We start from the raw sequence: 15,354 nt of genomic DNA, 5'->3' as shown, positions 1-15,354 counted from the left end.
GTTAAATTTGTTCGGGTATGGTGAACAATAGAAGAAAGGTAAAACATGAACTTATAAAATGATACATAATGAATCTATAAAATAACCATAAACCATGATCAACCTATGTCACATCACACGAAATGGGAAATTCATTAGCAAATTCAACCCAGTGGTGGTGGGCAGGCGTTATTTCAATAAGAAACTTGCAATAGGTTGCATATATCGCCTTTCTTATGGGCTTTATTAGGCCGAGGTTCACCGGTTTCCGCTCCGAAACACTCCTTGTGCTTTGCTAAATTGTACAGGTACATGTTCATGAAAAGAAAAGATACGAGTTAGACGCTCTTCCTTCATAACTGCTGGCGAGAAAACTAGCCATGCATTAGTTAGTTGTCAGTGCTTTTCCCGTAAGCAAGCATTCGTTTTTTTTTTTTATTTAAATTCAGCCGCGTATATCTTACACGGCTAACTAGGAGCATAATACAGCCACTCTTCGTCAGATAGTTGTCCGCCAACGGCGACTGAGGCCGGAACTCGGGCTAAAAAGGCCTCCATTCTGTGAACACGCTGATGGCCCCTAGATTCATATATTACACCCATGTACTATATATTATGAACATAGTGATATTATCAGGGTAGAGAATAACATGATTATGGAACGAAATTTTAGTGCCTATTCGAAGTAAACTGCAATATGCTAGCGTAGGATCTCCCTATGGAAAAGGCCTGTATAGTAGGACGTACTAAACCCGAGATGTTAAGTAATTTATTTTACCAATTACGTAGAGTTGTAGGGTGGAGGCGTAAGACTAGACCCGAAAAGCCACATATTCAGCCATTTTTTTCACCGCAATTTACCAAAAAATCGGGTTTTGACTTCTGGGCATACAACCAAGGTATTATCTAGGCTTGAATGAACGAAGGCTCATCCTGTGAAATACGTTAAATATTTTCCGATTGTAAATATTGTCTCTTCTAAATACACAAATTCAGATCTGGAAAACTATATCATACAGTTAACCAAATGCCAGCAAGAGTTCTGTAGTAACACTGGTTAATCGTACTTCTCCGAAAAGCTCTTAAATGTCAAAGAATACAGGGCACAACCGTACCGTGGACATCTCGGGACTCCAACGTCACTCATGGTATTGTCCGAAGACGATCAAGGACTCTTCAGCCTACATTCGAGAATATAACAGCTACGTTTGCAGTTAAAAACGTTAAAATAGAGGGAGAAAATAGATTTCCAAGAAACACATCCCTAATTTGTACACTAAAGGAAAAAGTAATTTATAAGCATCGATCCCAGCTGATCCCGCGATCCGACTAATTGTTGAGGCTTCGGAGGACGCATCATATGCCCGCACTCTTTCTCAGAAGAAAGGAAGATACATATTTTAAACTCTATTCCGGTGTATAGGTGTGTATGTCTCCTGGCAGTTCATGTGTAAGTCGCTGTTCCTTGTTTCTACGGAACTCGAAACTGGAAATAGGTTTTCTTTAAAGTCCTAAATTGCTCCATACTATGCACTATCTAAAATAGAAAGTCACCATATATAAAAACGGAAGTGTCTTGTGTTATAAAGTGGAATGCATTATTTTGTTATACGGAAACAGTTGCGCAAGATGGTTACCAACATAAACCCTCCACGCTGCTAAAATCCACCGTTTTTCTTTGTGGGTAGGCTAGAGTGATTATAATTGAATAGAATACTTCTATTACTTTTTGTATATAATTAATAATTCACATTCGTTGACAGAATTATGTATTTTTGCCGTCTCATTTCGTATTGTCTATTTTTATTAATTTATCTGTCAGTCAAGAAGGACGCATGTGTCAAAGTTATAGAATGGACATATATTGAAGGGCACAATCTGAGTGTACTAACTTTCAAAGATCAAAGCGAATTTACAAAGCGAATATTTGTCTTATTTAACACAAGAGCGTCATTAATAAAATTTAGCGAAGGGTTTTGAGGGCAACAACTTTTTGCCCTGAGTAAAAAATGTATATATCATCGTTTAGCACTTAACAATAATATTGGCAAGGCTGCCGCTCGCTCGAAGTCATTTGAAGGTCGACAGTTCAAATCACATTAATTTATTTTCTGTAACCACAATATGTCCTCACAATGGGCATTTGTCCGGTTATACTACGCTCTTGGGATACACTGTTTTCTTTGGATCAATTAGAGTAATTATAACTGAAAGCAGTTAAGCAGAACACTTTCCTTTTTTTGAATGTAAATATACTTTATATCCCTTAACGGAATTAGATACTTTGCCGTTTCATTTTATACAGTTTATAACACAGTCCGCTCAGTAATGGAACTGTATTTATAAAGATCTTGTAATAGAAAATAATCAACTTTCAATCAATGAATAAAATTAACAATATGTACAACAAGTGCTCGTTAGTAACATTAACCTTTGCTTTTCTACGTATCCTACTTAAACTACTGTGTTTAACCTTAACAGGGCTGTTAGGTCCTGGAATCACCTGCACTCCGTGGTAGCTAAACCGTGCCGGCTATCTCTTTGGATTTAGGGAACTCGGCTGGCTGTAGCTCTGAGTGGCCCTTCGGTAGTTTCACCGCCGCTATAACAGAGGGGCTTCCTTCCACTCCACAATGCATTATTTGAATGATAAGAACCACTATTGGTCCTATTATAAGAGTAATAGCCAGTACAAATGTGTTAATGCCGTGCTGTTGAGCCACTGACGTAAAACCTGGCCGATACTCAAAGATAAAAATATTAGCAAAAACCGTTAAACCTAAGATACAGAATACTGTTGTGATGCTTAGAAACGTGAGGCGAATTGCGAAGAAGGGGCACTGCTCCGGAGCGGGCGTTACGTTTTCTTGCAGAGAATCGTTAATCACTAGAGTCGTACTCCATATGCAACTCTCAAATTTTGCTGCCGCCCCATCTGACATTCTCTGTACTTAAGTTTGGTCGCACAGCTTCGAAAAATTGTAGCGGTCAATTATTTCATGCTTGACAGACACAGTATGCTAATGCTTTCGACAGGTGCAGCCAGGTTACGGGTCCATTTCTCTAACTGTAAACATGTTCTGCATTCGTAGGACGGAAAACCCAAGTGAAACGTATCTCTTATCCATGTCTTTTTAATCAAAATAATTTTCAGTACCAGTAAAATGGCCAGGATATTGTATCGTTGTGAATCGTGGCTCAATCGTGCAAATGGCTAAAGGTCTTGTGTCAAACAATAGACCTGACTTTTATGACATTTCGCATCACTCGTAGTTTTCTTAGTAGTAGTTGCTACATCTATTGGTAACGTCGTTTTCCTATAGATTCATATGGCCGACGAGTTTGCAAATGTTGTATCGAGAAAAGCATTTCACAGAAGTTATAGACAATAAGTAAGGAAACTAGAACATCTGATGTATGAAATGGGAGACGCTAGCTGGGGTAAATGTCTCAATAGCGACGATCCTTTTCAAGCTACTAGAATCTAAGTAGCATCGACTACGTCATGCTAACTATCGGGAAATATTGTTCTTATAAAATACTGATAATAATAATCTTTTAAACAGTATGTCGCCAGTAAGTTTTATGTAAAAATTGATTAGAAGACTATGAATATATAAAAATAGAATCTGAAGAAGTTGTATACTGATCCAAGCAATTTGAAAAAAATAGGCAAACAAAATATATATATATATATATATATATCCATGGGTATATATACCCGTGGACGAAATATGTTTATACGTATAATCAAACATACTGACGTACTTTTTTAAAATGTTATACTACATAATTTGTGTAACTACTAGGTAACTACTTTACCTTCAAAGGTAATTCGTTCCATGAGAGTATGTTTAAGAAAAAGAAGTTCGCTGTTTGCATAGAAACTGTTACATTACGCCGCTATTTACTGGAAAAAAGGCAGCATGCGGTTGTACATTGGCTGTATGTACAGAAGCGTTCAGTATCATTTGGTCTGGTCAGTGGGTTCAATTAGAAGTATTTGATTCAGCATTGATAGGGGAGAAAGGGGTGTAGTTTACAGCAAAATGAGCAAAACGAATAAACCGATATATTTCAATTGACATTTATCCAGCCAACCTTATACGAACCATTGAGTCAGCCTTAAGCTGTCAATCAGGCGAATGATTTATAACTATAGCCCGCTTAGTTGATTTGTTGACAACGATATCGATTTTTTCGTTTAAACTCAAATCAATTTGGGTCATCCGTGTCAGTTTCCTAACAGGAATGGCAGCTTGACTCGTAGGGAATTTAACTATACCGAAGCCATCTGGGTATTAGGCTAGTCAGCGATGATAGTCCTTTCGTCAAACAAAACAGTATAAATTCTGTCAACAATACCCACGTAAAAGCAACCTGCTCATAGAGAAGGATTCGCTTTCTATGTACTATACAAGTTTCATTTTAACTGTCAATCATAATAACTCAACGCAATAACCTAGATACTTGCTTCGTAGACTAGATCATTTTAAATGTTTTCGCCTGTCAGATATAAAAGGTTTATACATTAATTTTGTTTGTACCTAAAAAGACGAAAAATTTAATTCGAATCAACTATAGGCTGCTATACAAAGTATTTTGTTATTTATTCCGAATATAATTTATTCCAACCAATAATATTTGGCCTCAGATAGCATTTTTTTCACCACTCGCAGCCGGAAAGGCTTCATCCAAACATTGTAACTATGGCTTGGTCTTTATTTTTGCCATATTACGAGTACTGTTATGTCTCGGAATAATTTCGAAGCTAGATTTCTAGGAGGCTTATTATTTAATCGAAGGCGCTGACTTGGTGCTATCTATAAACCGAGATTTGGATTGCCGCCGTTAAAACATACACGTGTAGCTCTTAATGTTTCATACGATTTCTAAGAAAAAGCTTATGCACTATATTTCATAATTTTAAGCGTGTTAGTTATGATTTGCTATGAGGAAAGTTGGAAACAGAAAATCAACTGCGTTTACGTTCCCACGTTATATTTATTTATGCGTATATAAAACATAATCATTAGTGAGAGACACCCACACACGTCTTTGAAGTCCTAATACAAGGCTCTGACTTGGCCGGTATGGTGGATTTTTGCAGGACGATAAACATTTCCCGTCTATATTAGTATTCAATAACTGGGACGCTTGCATTGACGCTTACTAAAAGCTAGCAAAACCCTTCTAAAGTAAAAATTCTGCATATTTGTAGAACAAACTGATGGTTTTCAAATCACTGGTTAACACATAAATGGCTAGAACTATTTATCGAACCCTGTGTTCTCCGAGTTTCAGTGCGGTTTTTTCCACAACAGAATTGTCTGCATCCAGACATAATATAGAAACGAATAAAAATTGTACTGCAGAAGAAAGAATACCAGTAGTAGCCTTATTCATTCGCACTTTGGTCGTGACTTATGATACGAATGCGGTCAGGGCACTAGAGTCGTTAACGTATCCGTCAAATATACGGCGTACGCGCAATTGTCCGTCGTTATTTTTTATTATTAGGAGAACTTTATCAATACGACAGACGGATCACTCGGCAGACGAGTACCTCGTAGTCTGTGTAGCAAATTTCCTGACCGGCGTACGGAATGTAACAGCAATGATGAGATGGCTGAACCTTGCCAATCGTCAGAGAACCTTCGTGGCGAGCACGGCCTATGTACAAAGGTTCACCCGTCCCGGTGGCTCCGCCCTGAACAGCTCCAGTGGGAAGACGACCATCACTAGCGGGCTCCCAGGCGAACTCAGACTCTGACTGGGCTACAAGGATCTGTAAGTGAAAACAATAAGCAAAAACGCAATTGGTAAAATGATTTGATAATGTCAAAATAATAATAAATTAGTATTACTTTGGTGCTACTGCTTAATCTCTTTCAATGAAGTCGTCAAGTGTGAACTGAAAAAATAAAGTGAAGTTATCATAACGATGCGAAAATGATGTAAGTTCTGACGTAAGAATGATTTATTATTAGTTGTTTTTGTTTTAATGCTTTAAGGCGAAACGAGCTTTTTTTTCTGAAACGACTCAATTATGACACGATATGCACCACTGCAAAATTAAGCTATTTACTTATAAGTATATGTATGTCTTATAATAAAGAACCTCCAATAACTGAATTACATCAAAGTCTCTTTCCTCAAAAGAGCACTGAAACTACATAATGGCCCGAAGTCGCCTCGCATAATTCCTAGCGAGGACCTATGTCGTTGCTTCGAGTTCCCAGCAATGGAAGTTTCTAAGGCCAACCATAGAAGCCAAGAGCGAAGAAAAAGGTTTGTGGTTATTGATGGTGTCTTCTTTGCTTTGAGTGCGGCGGAGAACAACTAGCGGAAGATACAAACCCACTAAAAAGAGGCGTCGTCAGTTACTCTGTCGTGCATGAGTTCCACCATAAACGTTGCAGGAATGAGGGTATTCACGAAAAGACGATACATATAGATGCAGGGAAACTTATGATACATCATTGTCCTTCAGTATCATCTTTAGAGTACATGGCAAATCTGTCAGATTAATTTTTCAAATTCAACAATGTAACACAGTGTTCTAGTGGCTCCCTACACTTGTTCTGATCTTGGGATAGTGTGCTGTTGGTCTCTGTATATGGGGTGTTTACTATTTTATATGTAGAGATTTACTACCAGCAAAGGTGACTAAATAAGGTTTGATTTGATAACATAGCTAACCATGCATTAGACTAAAGAGACAGTCAACTGAATCAATGGGCGTTACGAGTTCGCGTGATAACCTATACATAGTGTTTAGGATTGAAAAATGTCGATGAAATAGCAATGCTTTACATAGGGAGTTTGATAAGACCGACCGGCTTACAGCGAATTCTAATGGGCGTCAAGACATGGTAAATCACTAAATGGGTTTAAAAACTTCTTGTTTATGCTGACAATATGCATGGTGTTATACATTAGGGCTATAAAGATAACATACAGGGCGGGGCACGTTCATGCCGAAGTTCATACGCACCACTCATACCTTGGAAAAATACACTAGATAGGATATAATCATTACGTCTTATACGATTTGTGTCGGCAGAATATGCATGACGCATGGAATACTGCCTCAGTTATAAAATATTTATAAATCAAAAATGTCTTTATGGGTCAACGGTTAAGCTAGGAAGCGAATCTGTGCGAGTGGTAGTAACTAATAACAATATTCTAATCTACATCCGTCCATCGAACTGGGGGACGCGCGTGAATTATAGTGCTGGAAGGTAGTAATTGGGGTGGTAGCCTTTAATATGCCTCCCTAAGCGTCTCCGCTAGTCGATTCTAAGGGATTTGTCACGGCTTTGCATTGACATACAACGAGACCAATGAAAACCTTTTTAATGAAGTTTTTTGACATATTAAAATATCGTCGAAAACGACTTTAGACTTCGGTCGAATAGCTAGATGTCAAATATACTTAGTTGACTAGATTTCTTTTAGACCAGCTTCAATCCGACATTCGCTCCGATTTTTCAGACGGATGTTGTTCCTTCTTTAAAATGTGGTAACGCCCTATGTGAAAGACAGTGGTCTAAAAGAGCCCAATGTCTAAGTGGTCGTTGTGAGGCTACTTAATTTACTAGTTTATCAAACTAGAACTGAAAAATAGAATAGCTATAACAATAAAACATGCCAGCTAAACCCCAACCAATATATGATTGATGTACGATGATTTCCGGCAGCATAATTGCCCTGTCAAATGTATGCACCTCATATTGTCCGTAACGGTTCTCCTCACCGCCCCAAGGCACGTAGCAACACTGGTGAGATGGTACAACTTTGCCGGGAATGATATCCTCATCGTGTTTTGAACGACCAATGTACAGAGTTTCGCCCGTTGAATCATTTCCACCGTAAACGGCGTGCAGGGGGATGTGTGAGCCACTGGTGGGCACCCACTGGCACAAGGCGCGGTAGGTGCGGGCTGTCAAGGAAAACAAGGCATAGTTTTTTGTCAGATTTTCACCAGACATTATCCTCTTTGTCAGAAACAACCCGCAAGACTGGCTGTTGTTTGGCCCAGTGGAAATGAACACTTATTATCAAATGCAAAGCTGAATAAATATTCGAAACATATCGTCGTAATTATTCTGACTTGCAAGCCACTCGATTTGCTTGTTAGGTATTCTGCTTAGTTTATATTTTTCAGTTTGTTTAGTTTGCGAACTACTTAATAAATCAGTAGTCGCTGAATGTACATTAGTATTAATAATACGTTATGCTTGCATTATGAATGATTTCTGGCGGAGTGTAAATATTTACAGATTAGAAGAGATGCTCTGACAATAATCATACAATATTCCAGTGGAACTGGTTGATTTCTTTCCTTTATGGAGTTATTGATGGATAGAAGAATCCACATAGCTGAATCGCTTTACAGCAAAAAGGAAGAAAAAATACGCTTCTGGGCTAGGCATGCAACGAATGAAGAGCTGCTTCATTCTGACGGACCACCGAACTTCATGTGTTCACTTACATGGAGCAGTCGTTGCACTCGATGAAAGAGCTGGCACTAATAGCCTATAAACTTTTCCCGTAATTTCATTGCTACTCTACTGATCAAAGGAATTCTCAGCCATCTTGACAGCCTAGTAGATGGTCAAGGCATAGTTTTACGACAAATCTTGCGCAAGTCTCCCCTAAGACTTATGCCACGATGTCTGCAATACGCTTCCTCATATTATCTTTTCTTCTTTTACTTATAAACATCGTGCAGTGTTTAGGCGTCGTGCAAGTGATTCCGCCACTTTGGTCGCCTTTTCCTAGAGACTTGCGTTTCTTTTTTATGTAAATATAAAATAGGCTGTTCTCACTGTCGCACAACTATCTTTCCAAACTTTTACGTAGTCATGTTATTAACTCAGAAATCATATTTTTAAAATCGCAAGTTGCAAAAAATGTATCGATGTTCTACGGAGGCATACCTCATAACATAAAGGTGTGTAGCATATAAGGATTGCAGTTATATGCTACACACCTATTTGTTTCCGACATACGAGCTATACTGAACGATAACATTGCGTTTATCCGTTATAGGTAAATATTTTTACATGCGTGTAAACTACTGACCTATGAATTTGTTTTGTCTCTTCGTTTTCTGTTACGCGCCAGCTGTATACGTCCGTGTTTAGAACTGCTGGACAATGTCAAAATGTGATTAAGCTACGACTTAACTCCATACGGCATACATTACATAAAAGAAGCAATAATTATCTTTTGTTATATATTATATTATTATTATATATTAAGATATTATTATTATAATTATATATTAAGGTATATATGCACATAGACTTCTTTTAGCAAAAAATCTATGTGTATATAGAAGCTAAATTCTGACTTACGTCCACAGTACGTCATCATACGGTTTTTGAATCGACAGTGCTCACGTACGTGTTGCTGGGAACGACTACAAGTTCGTATATAAGAACTCCTAGTGAACGAGAGGCGAGCAATCCGCGTGCCTTACAAGTTGGTTCGCATATCGATAACAGCGCCAGCCGACAAAGTTGGCTGAACTACGTCCAAGCCTAAACAATGACAAACATGTCAAAGCTGAGTGAATATATTCCCTTGCCACAGATATCGTGACTCATTAGCTTGCCAACACGTCGTATAGCCTTGTTGACTGTACGTTCAACGATCGTTTCTAGCCAGCTAGAGCTTTGTCAACGTTGTCGATAGCGCTGCTCCACCGTATCTCCATCAGTGGAGCCGCTTTCCATCAGTAAAAAGTGTCGACGGTGACTTAAAGTAGGTTTTTGTTGGGAGAGGCCGCTAGCGTTTATCATCATCATCATCATGATGCTATTGTTCCCCAGTGGCGGCCACCAACAACATCCTAGATGGGGAAAAACGGACTGGGGTAATGCCAAGGCGGCTTTACCGACCAGCCTATAGCGTTTTTTGTACGTCAGGTTGTGACGTTAAGGCTCGGTCGGTAGTGCAATGTACGCAAAAGTATTCCCTTATGTCGCGTACGGAAAAACAACACGGAAAGAAGGCTATCATACGCCAAATTTGGATAGAACGGCAGACTGGAAGAAGAATAGCTATCAATGATGCAATGAGTGGACGCCGAACGACCTCGCTACAGATAAGTTGCAGGTCGCCGTTTAGTATTCGAGTAAATCTTCTGATTTACTTAATGGAACTATTATGACTATGGATATTCGTTACCTCTGTATGCGAACAGGGTCGACGATTACCTATTTCGTTAAAGATGACACATAACGGTAACAAACGATAAATATTCAAACGCAACAATTATTAAACTCGATGTATTTGTCTAAAACAGTCATTTTAGTGTTCGCTATCTTATAGGATCCCTTTTTTTCGTAAACGTGGATAGGCTTTTGGGGGGAAGCAAACTCCTAAAATGAGTACAACTAGAATGTCCCGTACAAACGTATTTTGTCATATCACAGTTGGTAAGTGAGAGATAATCACTTCTTAACCCCTAATTTCGAGCGGATACTCTTTGACTTGACACACTTACATACTTTGTCTGTCTATTGCGTTACTGCACAAGCCAACAACGCTTGAGAGATATTTTGTTATATTTTTACGGAATGACAGTTGGTCGAACATATCAAGCTGTTTTTGTCCTGCAAATCTACGGTACAATATGACGAGTCTCGACGTCTCAATATTCATATATAAATCAATTATTTTCGGGTTCAAAGGGCAACAATGAACAGGACTTGTATTATGGTTAACTTCAGTTGATTTAACTAATGTAGAGTCATTTGAATAAATCAGCTAACGTCCTTCGAACATGGTACGGGCTTTTGCCTGGATAAAGAAACATCTGTCAATGTTTCTTTATCCAGGCAATTCAAGTAAGGCAATCCGAACCCATAAATTGCCCCATTAACAAGAAAACATCGGCTGTACTTTGTTGATCGCCACACTTTATTACTCTGTCGGATTCGTTTTAGCCCTCTCCTACTAAACTCGTTGAGAGTGTCTACCTAATAGAAATAGCCATGCTTTTTTTCTATTTCCATTGTGTTATACGATAAACATATTTACAAACAAATCCATATTCACCTATGCGGCATAGATGTAGTTTTCCCTGATTAGGTCACCATTTCGGAATTCTCAAATCTCCGATTCTCTGTAAATTTCTTTAATTAATATTTATAGATCGAACACACTGAATCAAACCGATTCGATCTATAATAGCATATCGCGTAACTCACAAAATGCACGTGGTACCATAACATTACCATTGTTACAGAAACGCTTACCATAGAACCGTAACTAAGTAGTTGCAATATAAATCGGTGTCGTCTGCCAGAGCTTGGCTACATAGCCCACATGTCTAACGAACAATCTGCTATTTTCTAGTGCTGACTGAAGAAATCCGTTTTTGTTTAATTGGGAAACGTTGGGCTGTAGTCAAACATTGAGCTCGATAAAGCGATTTCTATAGCGAACGTCATTGTATAGCGACATTTACAGCGAAAACTAGTTTGCCGTACAATATACAAGAACCTGATTAAATTCTTTAGAAAGAATATGATTCTTCATCTGAAGTGGAAGGCTCTGAATAAGTCCATATTCCATTTGGAACTGCATTAGGTAAAAAGCTAATTTTTGTCTCTTTCTTTTCATCCATAGCTTCAAGTTTGGGATTATGTCCTAGATTCTGGTTCCCGCGTTATTACTCGTCTGACATTGCTTCCACCTAGAGATGTGACCATACTCCTTGCCTCTCCTTTGGTGTCACATCGCAAAGAAATAAACCTGACAAAATAAGTGCTGTCTACCTGCTGACGGTACGATGTATTTGGAATACTTTGAGCACTAGTGTCATTCGAGCCTTGTCAAATAACTTGTTCGTTAGGTTTTCTGTTGCAGGCAGTTTTGTCCACGCTTCGAGAGCTATGGATTCAGCCACTGGAATGAGGAGTCTTTGTTGGCCTTTGCGCGAACCCTTAATGTTAGGCATCATGTTTGCTAGGTCTACGGAGATTTTTTTCCACCCTAGCTGCTGCGTAACGCATGTGTGCCGATCCTTCATGTTCTGGTCGAGGATGACCCCCCAGGTGCTACTGTAGGCAGTGCTTTGGTTTTCTCCCCTTCCCTGGTGACGTTCAGCTGTGTGCATTACTTCCTTTAAATACCCTTCCGACTTGGTCGGTGCTTAGGTCCTATTTCCTTAAGCCATTTGACCTTTTTGATGGATGTTTGATTTATGCGCATCTGTAATTCTTCCGAGGAACGGGTAGTGGCTGTGACTGCTAAGTCATCAGCATAGGTCACGAGCTTTACTCCCAGCGGCAAATCATCAAGTATAAGTAACTCGTCATGAGCGATATCCCAGAGGGAAGTTCGAGTACGGAGCTCTTGGAAAACTTTGCTATCACGTCGAACGAAGGTCCTTATTGGTGATTGTTCGATTTTTCAGGCAGCTGGAAACTATGCTTATTAAATAAATGAAACGTTCTCTTTACCAATGATGTCGAAGAACGTCCTTTAAGACAAATCGTTAAAGTATGTTTTATATCCAACCTGACTGCATAGAAAAGCTGTTATGAATGTCCTCTTCTCCTGACTTTGGCCAAATGTATAGCAAGGTACTCTTAGTTTGTGGCCAAAAACATATTTTACATTCGGCTTTGCAGTAAGGTGAAGATCACTGAATATGTTAATATAATTTTTTTTGTATTGTATACTATCTGTGCATACTAACTGCATAATTATATATATATATATATATATATATATATATATATATATATATATATGAAAATAGCTTAAGAAATATATTAAGCTCGCTAAAGAAAGGCAGTGTAAAGACTGTCCGGTCTACATTTGCTAAAGAGGAAAAGTCGCTCAGTTAGCGCATAGTGACAGTTAACCAATCAGCGTCATCAGTGTGTTCGGTATGTATGCCAGTGGTAGCGTGGCCGAGTGGTCTAAGGCGCTGGTTTTAGGCACCAGTCTCTAGGGGCGTGGGTTCGAATCCCACCGCTGCCAAAGTTTTTTCTTACTCTTTAAAGCTAATGAAGGAGGTAACCTAGAAAACCCATTGCATCATTCGATATAGTCGAGAGTTGCAAGATGTAAACGATTCAATTTATCTAATATGATTTCTTTCAATCTTGTGCTTTTCTTATAAACCACGATAAACGCTAACTAAGGGTAAAATTTTTTGCCATTTCGAAAATATTTAATCCTAAAGAATCCTAAAGCAGAAAATTCATTAAAATAGGGTCTTAAGCTAAATACCAAAACGTGAGAACCTACTTTTTTATGAGCGATAGTTATGATATGTGTTTATGAATTGGTTAATGAAGGGTGAAAAAGGCGTAACTGGTCAGTATAAGTATCAGAATGTCAAAAATTTTTAGCGTACTTGTGAGAAAATCGCTAGCCATCTTTTTTGACAAATATCAAAATGTGCGTATGCGTTGTTATCTACAGTATACAGATCGGGTAAAACGTAAGGTTAAATAACAAATATAGTTTAATTGAAAACACACAATGTTAGACAACAAGAACAACAACATCATTTTTAGTTAGGACCAGCAGGAGTTAGTTATATAATCATTTTTGTGTAACCATCACGTGAGCATTATTCAAGCACGTATAAAAAAGATCTAATCATAAGTAAATCTGCTTGGATAATAATATTCCCCCCATCGAACACATAACCGCAAGTTCTATGCCGCACCTGCTCTTTTTCAACGTTCAACAAAGTGCGAAGGCAGAAAAAAAACTGGGCTGGGCCGCTGACTTTCTGCAAGTCGTTTTTAAAATTAATGATGGTACAATAATGAAGGTGCCACATAACATTACGAGAGTGTATCTCTTTAAGGGATCGGACGTAGCTATACAATCGTTGCTGCAGGTTTTATAGATTTAAAATATCTTTTCTCCAAATCAAATCATAGAGTCAAAGTCAGAGATTGTGAAATGATAACACGAAAACAGTGGCGGTACCGGTTTACGCAAAATTTAGCATTTCGTCGAGTATCTGTCAAATAGATTTGAATAAATGACTCCATTAAAAGTTGAAAAAGATATTGCCTTGCCAAAATAAGGATTTGGCCAGGACATAAGGCATCCGTTTGAGGACTGAATTGTTGAATTTTTTTTATACTAATGAGAGCAGTTCTAAGTGGAAAACTTTATTTTACACATTTAATGTTACATCTAGCTGTGTAAAGCCGGGCTTTATTTGGAACTTTCTATCGAAAAGTTTTCCCTCGTTGATTTTGCTTGAATTGCTTAAGATATTAATGTCATTTTTTGAGATCCAAAGATTAGAAATTAGTGATTATTTATCAAACGTATCTGGAATTACGTTAACTGCATGTACTTTATATGCCAGACCCCGAAACTAAACTTACGAACCATTTGACTGGTACCGCAATATTGTTTAAATGACCATCTGTACAAAATACATTCTATTTTACAAAGACTTTCGGGCTTAGTACGGTGCATTTGAAAATGTCAAATTACCTTATTTCTAATCGAGATCAGAATTAATATGCCATTTGTAAGTAGAATTAATAACTAACGGCAAGTTTTACATGGCTTTGGTTTCACACATGGCGCACGTTGTTGTATCTCTTACCCTAATTGGTGGTAACAATAGATCTATAGGACAGCGCTGAGTTAAGCGTGACAGAGAAAACACCCAACTGGCCTGTTTGAAGCAGCACAATTCCGAATATTGTAAAATCTGCATGTTTCAATAAAAAGTCAGCTTCAATTAGCAAATATGCCCCAAGCTGGCTGTAACGGATAATCAAATTTCTACACATGGACCACTGTAGGAATGGGCTATATTATTCATATATCGAGCAACAAATTCTATGTTCATATATTCTCGGAATCAAAACATGGCACAACTATTTGTACAAGTTATAGCATCACACGTTATACATAAAATATTTTGTCTACGAAGCATCTTAATAATGTGCTATAACTTCGGTTCCTACTTGCAATAAGATAACAACTGCAAACTAATCTACGTAAAAGGTCTTATGTTTCCTTTCACTGCAAACGTTCAAAAGTATAGTTGTTGTGATATTGGATAACGATAGACTATTAATTTCCAAGCTTCAACAAAAATTTAAGTTGGTATTATGGGTCATCCCTATTCGATTGTGGTTTTTAAATCTTCAGCTGTCGTCGATTTTCTTCTCAAGTCGATTCTATCTTCAGGGTATCCCTGCAGCAAAAAGTCCATTGGCGTCAGCTTTGGGAAATTGACGGGGTACCCTATGAATTTCTTTGTTTAGCCCATCTGTTCGGAAAATTCCTATCAAAATATGCCCTTACCCCTTATGCCTCTTATTAGAAATACGATTCGCCTTTCTTATTAAGGTCTTA

General features: G+C 38.2%; 1 protein-coding gene and 1 non-coding gene across 2 annotated transcripts; one reads left to right on the top strand and one right to left on the bottom strand.

Annotated features, from left to right (window-relative positions):
* Positions 1–4,963: 4,963 nt before the first annotated feature.
* LOC111258543 (pfs47 receptor) lies at positions 4,964–9,697 on the bottom strand. The gene is made up of 3 exons (XM_022829908.2): positions 9,348–9,697; positions 7,713–7,927; positions 4,964–5,767 (listed from the first exon to the last, which is right to left on the bottom strand). The coding sequence occupies exons 1-3, from the start codon at positions 9,364–9,366 to the stop codon at positions 5,510–5,512; spliced, it is 492 nt and encodes a 163-aa protein (XP_022685643.1). The 5' UTR covers positions 9,367–9,697; the 3' UTR covers positions 4,964–5,509.
* Positions 9,698–12,910: 3,213 nt separating this feature from the next.
* On the top strand, positions 12,911–12,990 carry TRNAL-UAG (transfer RNA leucine (anticodon UAG)). The gene has a single exon. It is a non-coding gene; the product is annotated as a tRNA-Leu (tRNA).
* The last annotated feature ends 2,364 nt before the right edge of the window (positions 12,991–15,354 follow it).

The sequence above is a fragment of the Varroa jacobsoni genome, unplaced genomic scaffold (genome assembly GCF_002532875.2).
Source record: "Varroa jacobsoni isolate VJ856 unplaced genomic scaffold, vjacob_1.0 scaffold_244, whole genome shotgun sequence".
Lineage (NCBI taxonomy): Eukaryota > Metazoa > Arthropoda > Arachnida > Mesostigmata > Varroidae > Varroa > Varroa jacobsoni.
This window is presented reverse-complemented; position numbering and strand designations above follow the sequence as displayed.

Coding starts and splice junctions, on each gene's coding strand:
- LOC111258543 (XM_022829908.2), bottom strand. Junction 5,768..7,712: donor ACCGTTACGGACAATATGAG/GTGCATACATTT, acceptor TTTCACTTACAG/ATCCTTGTAGCCCAGTCAGA.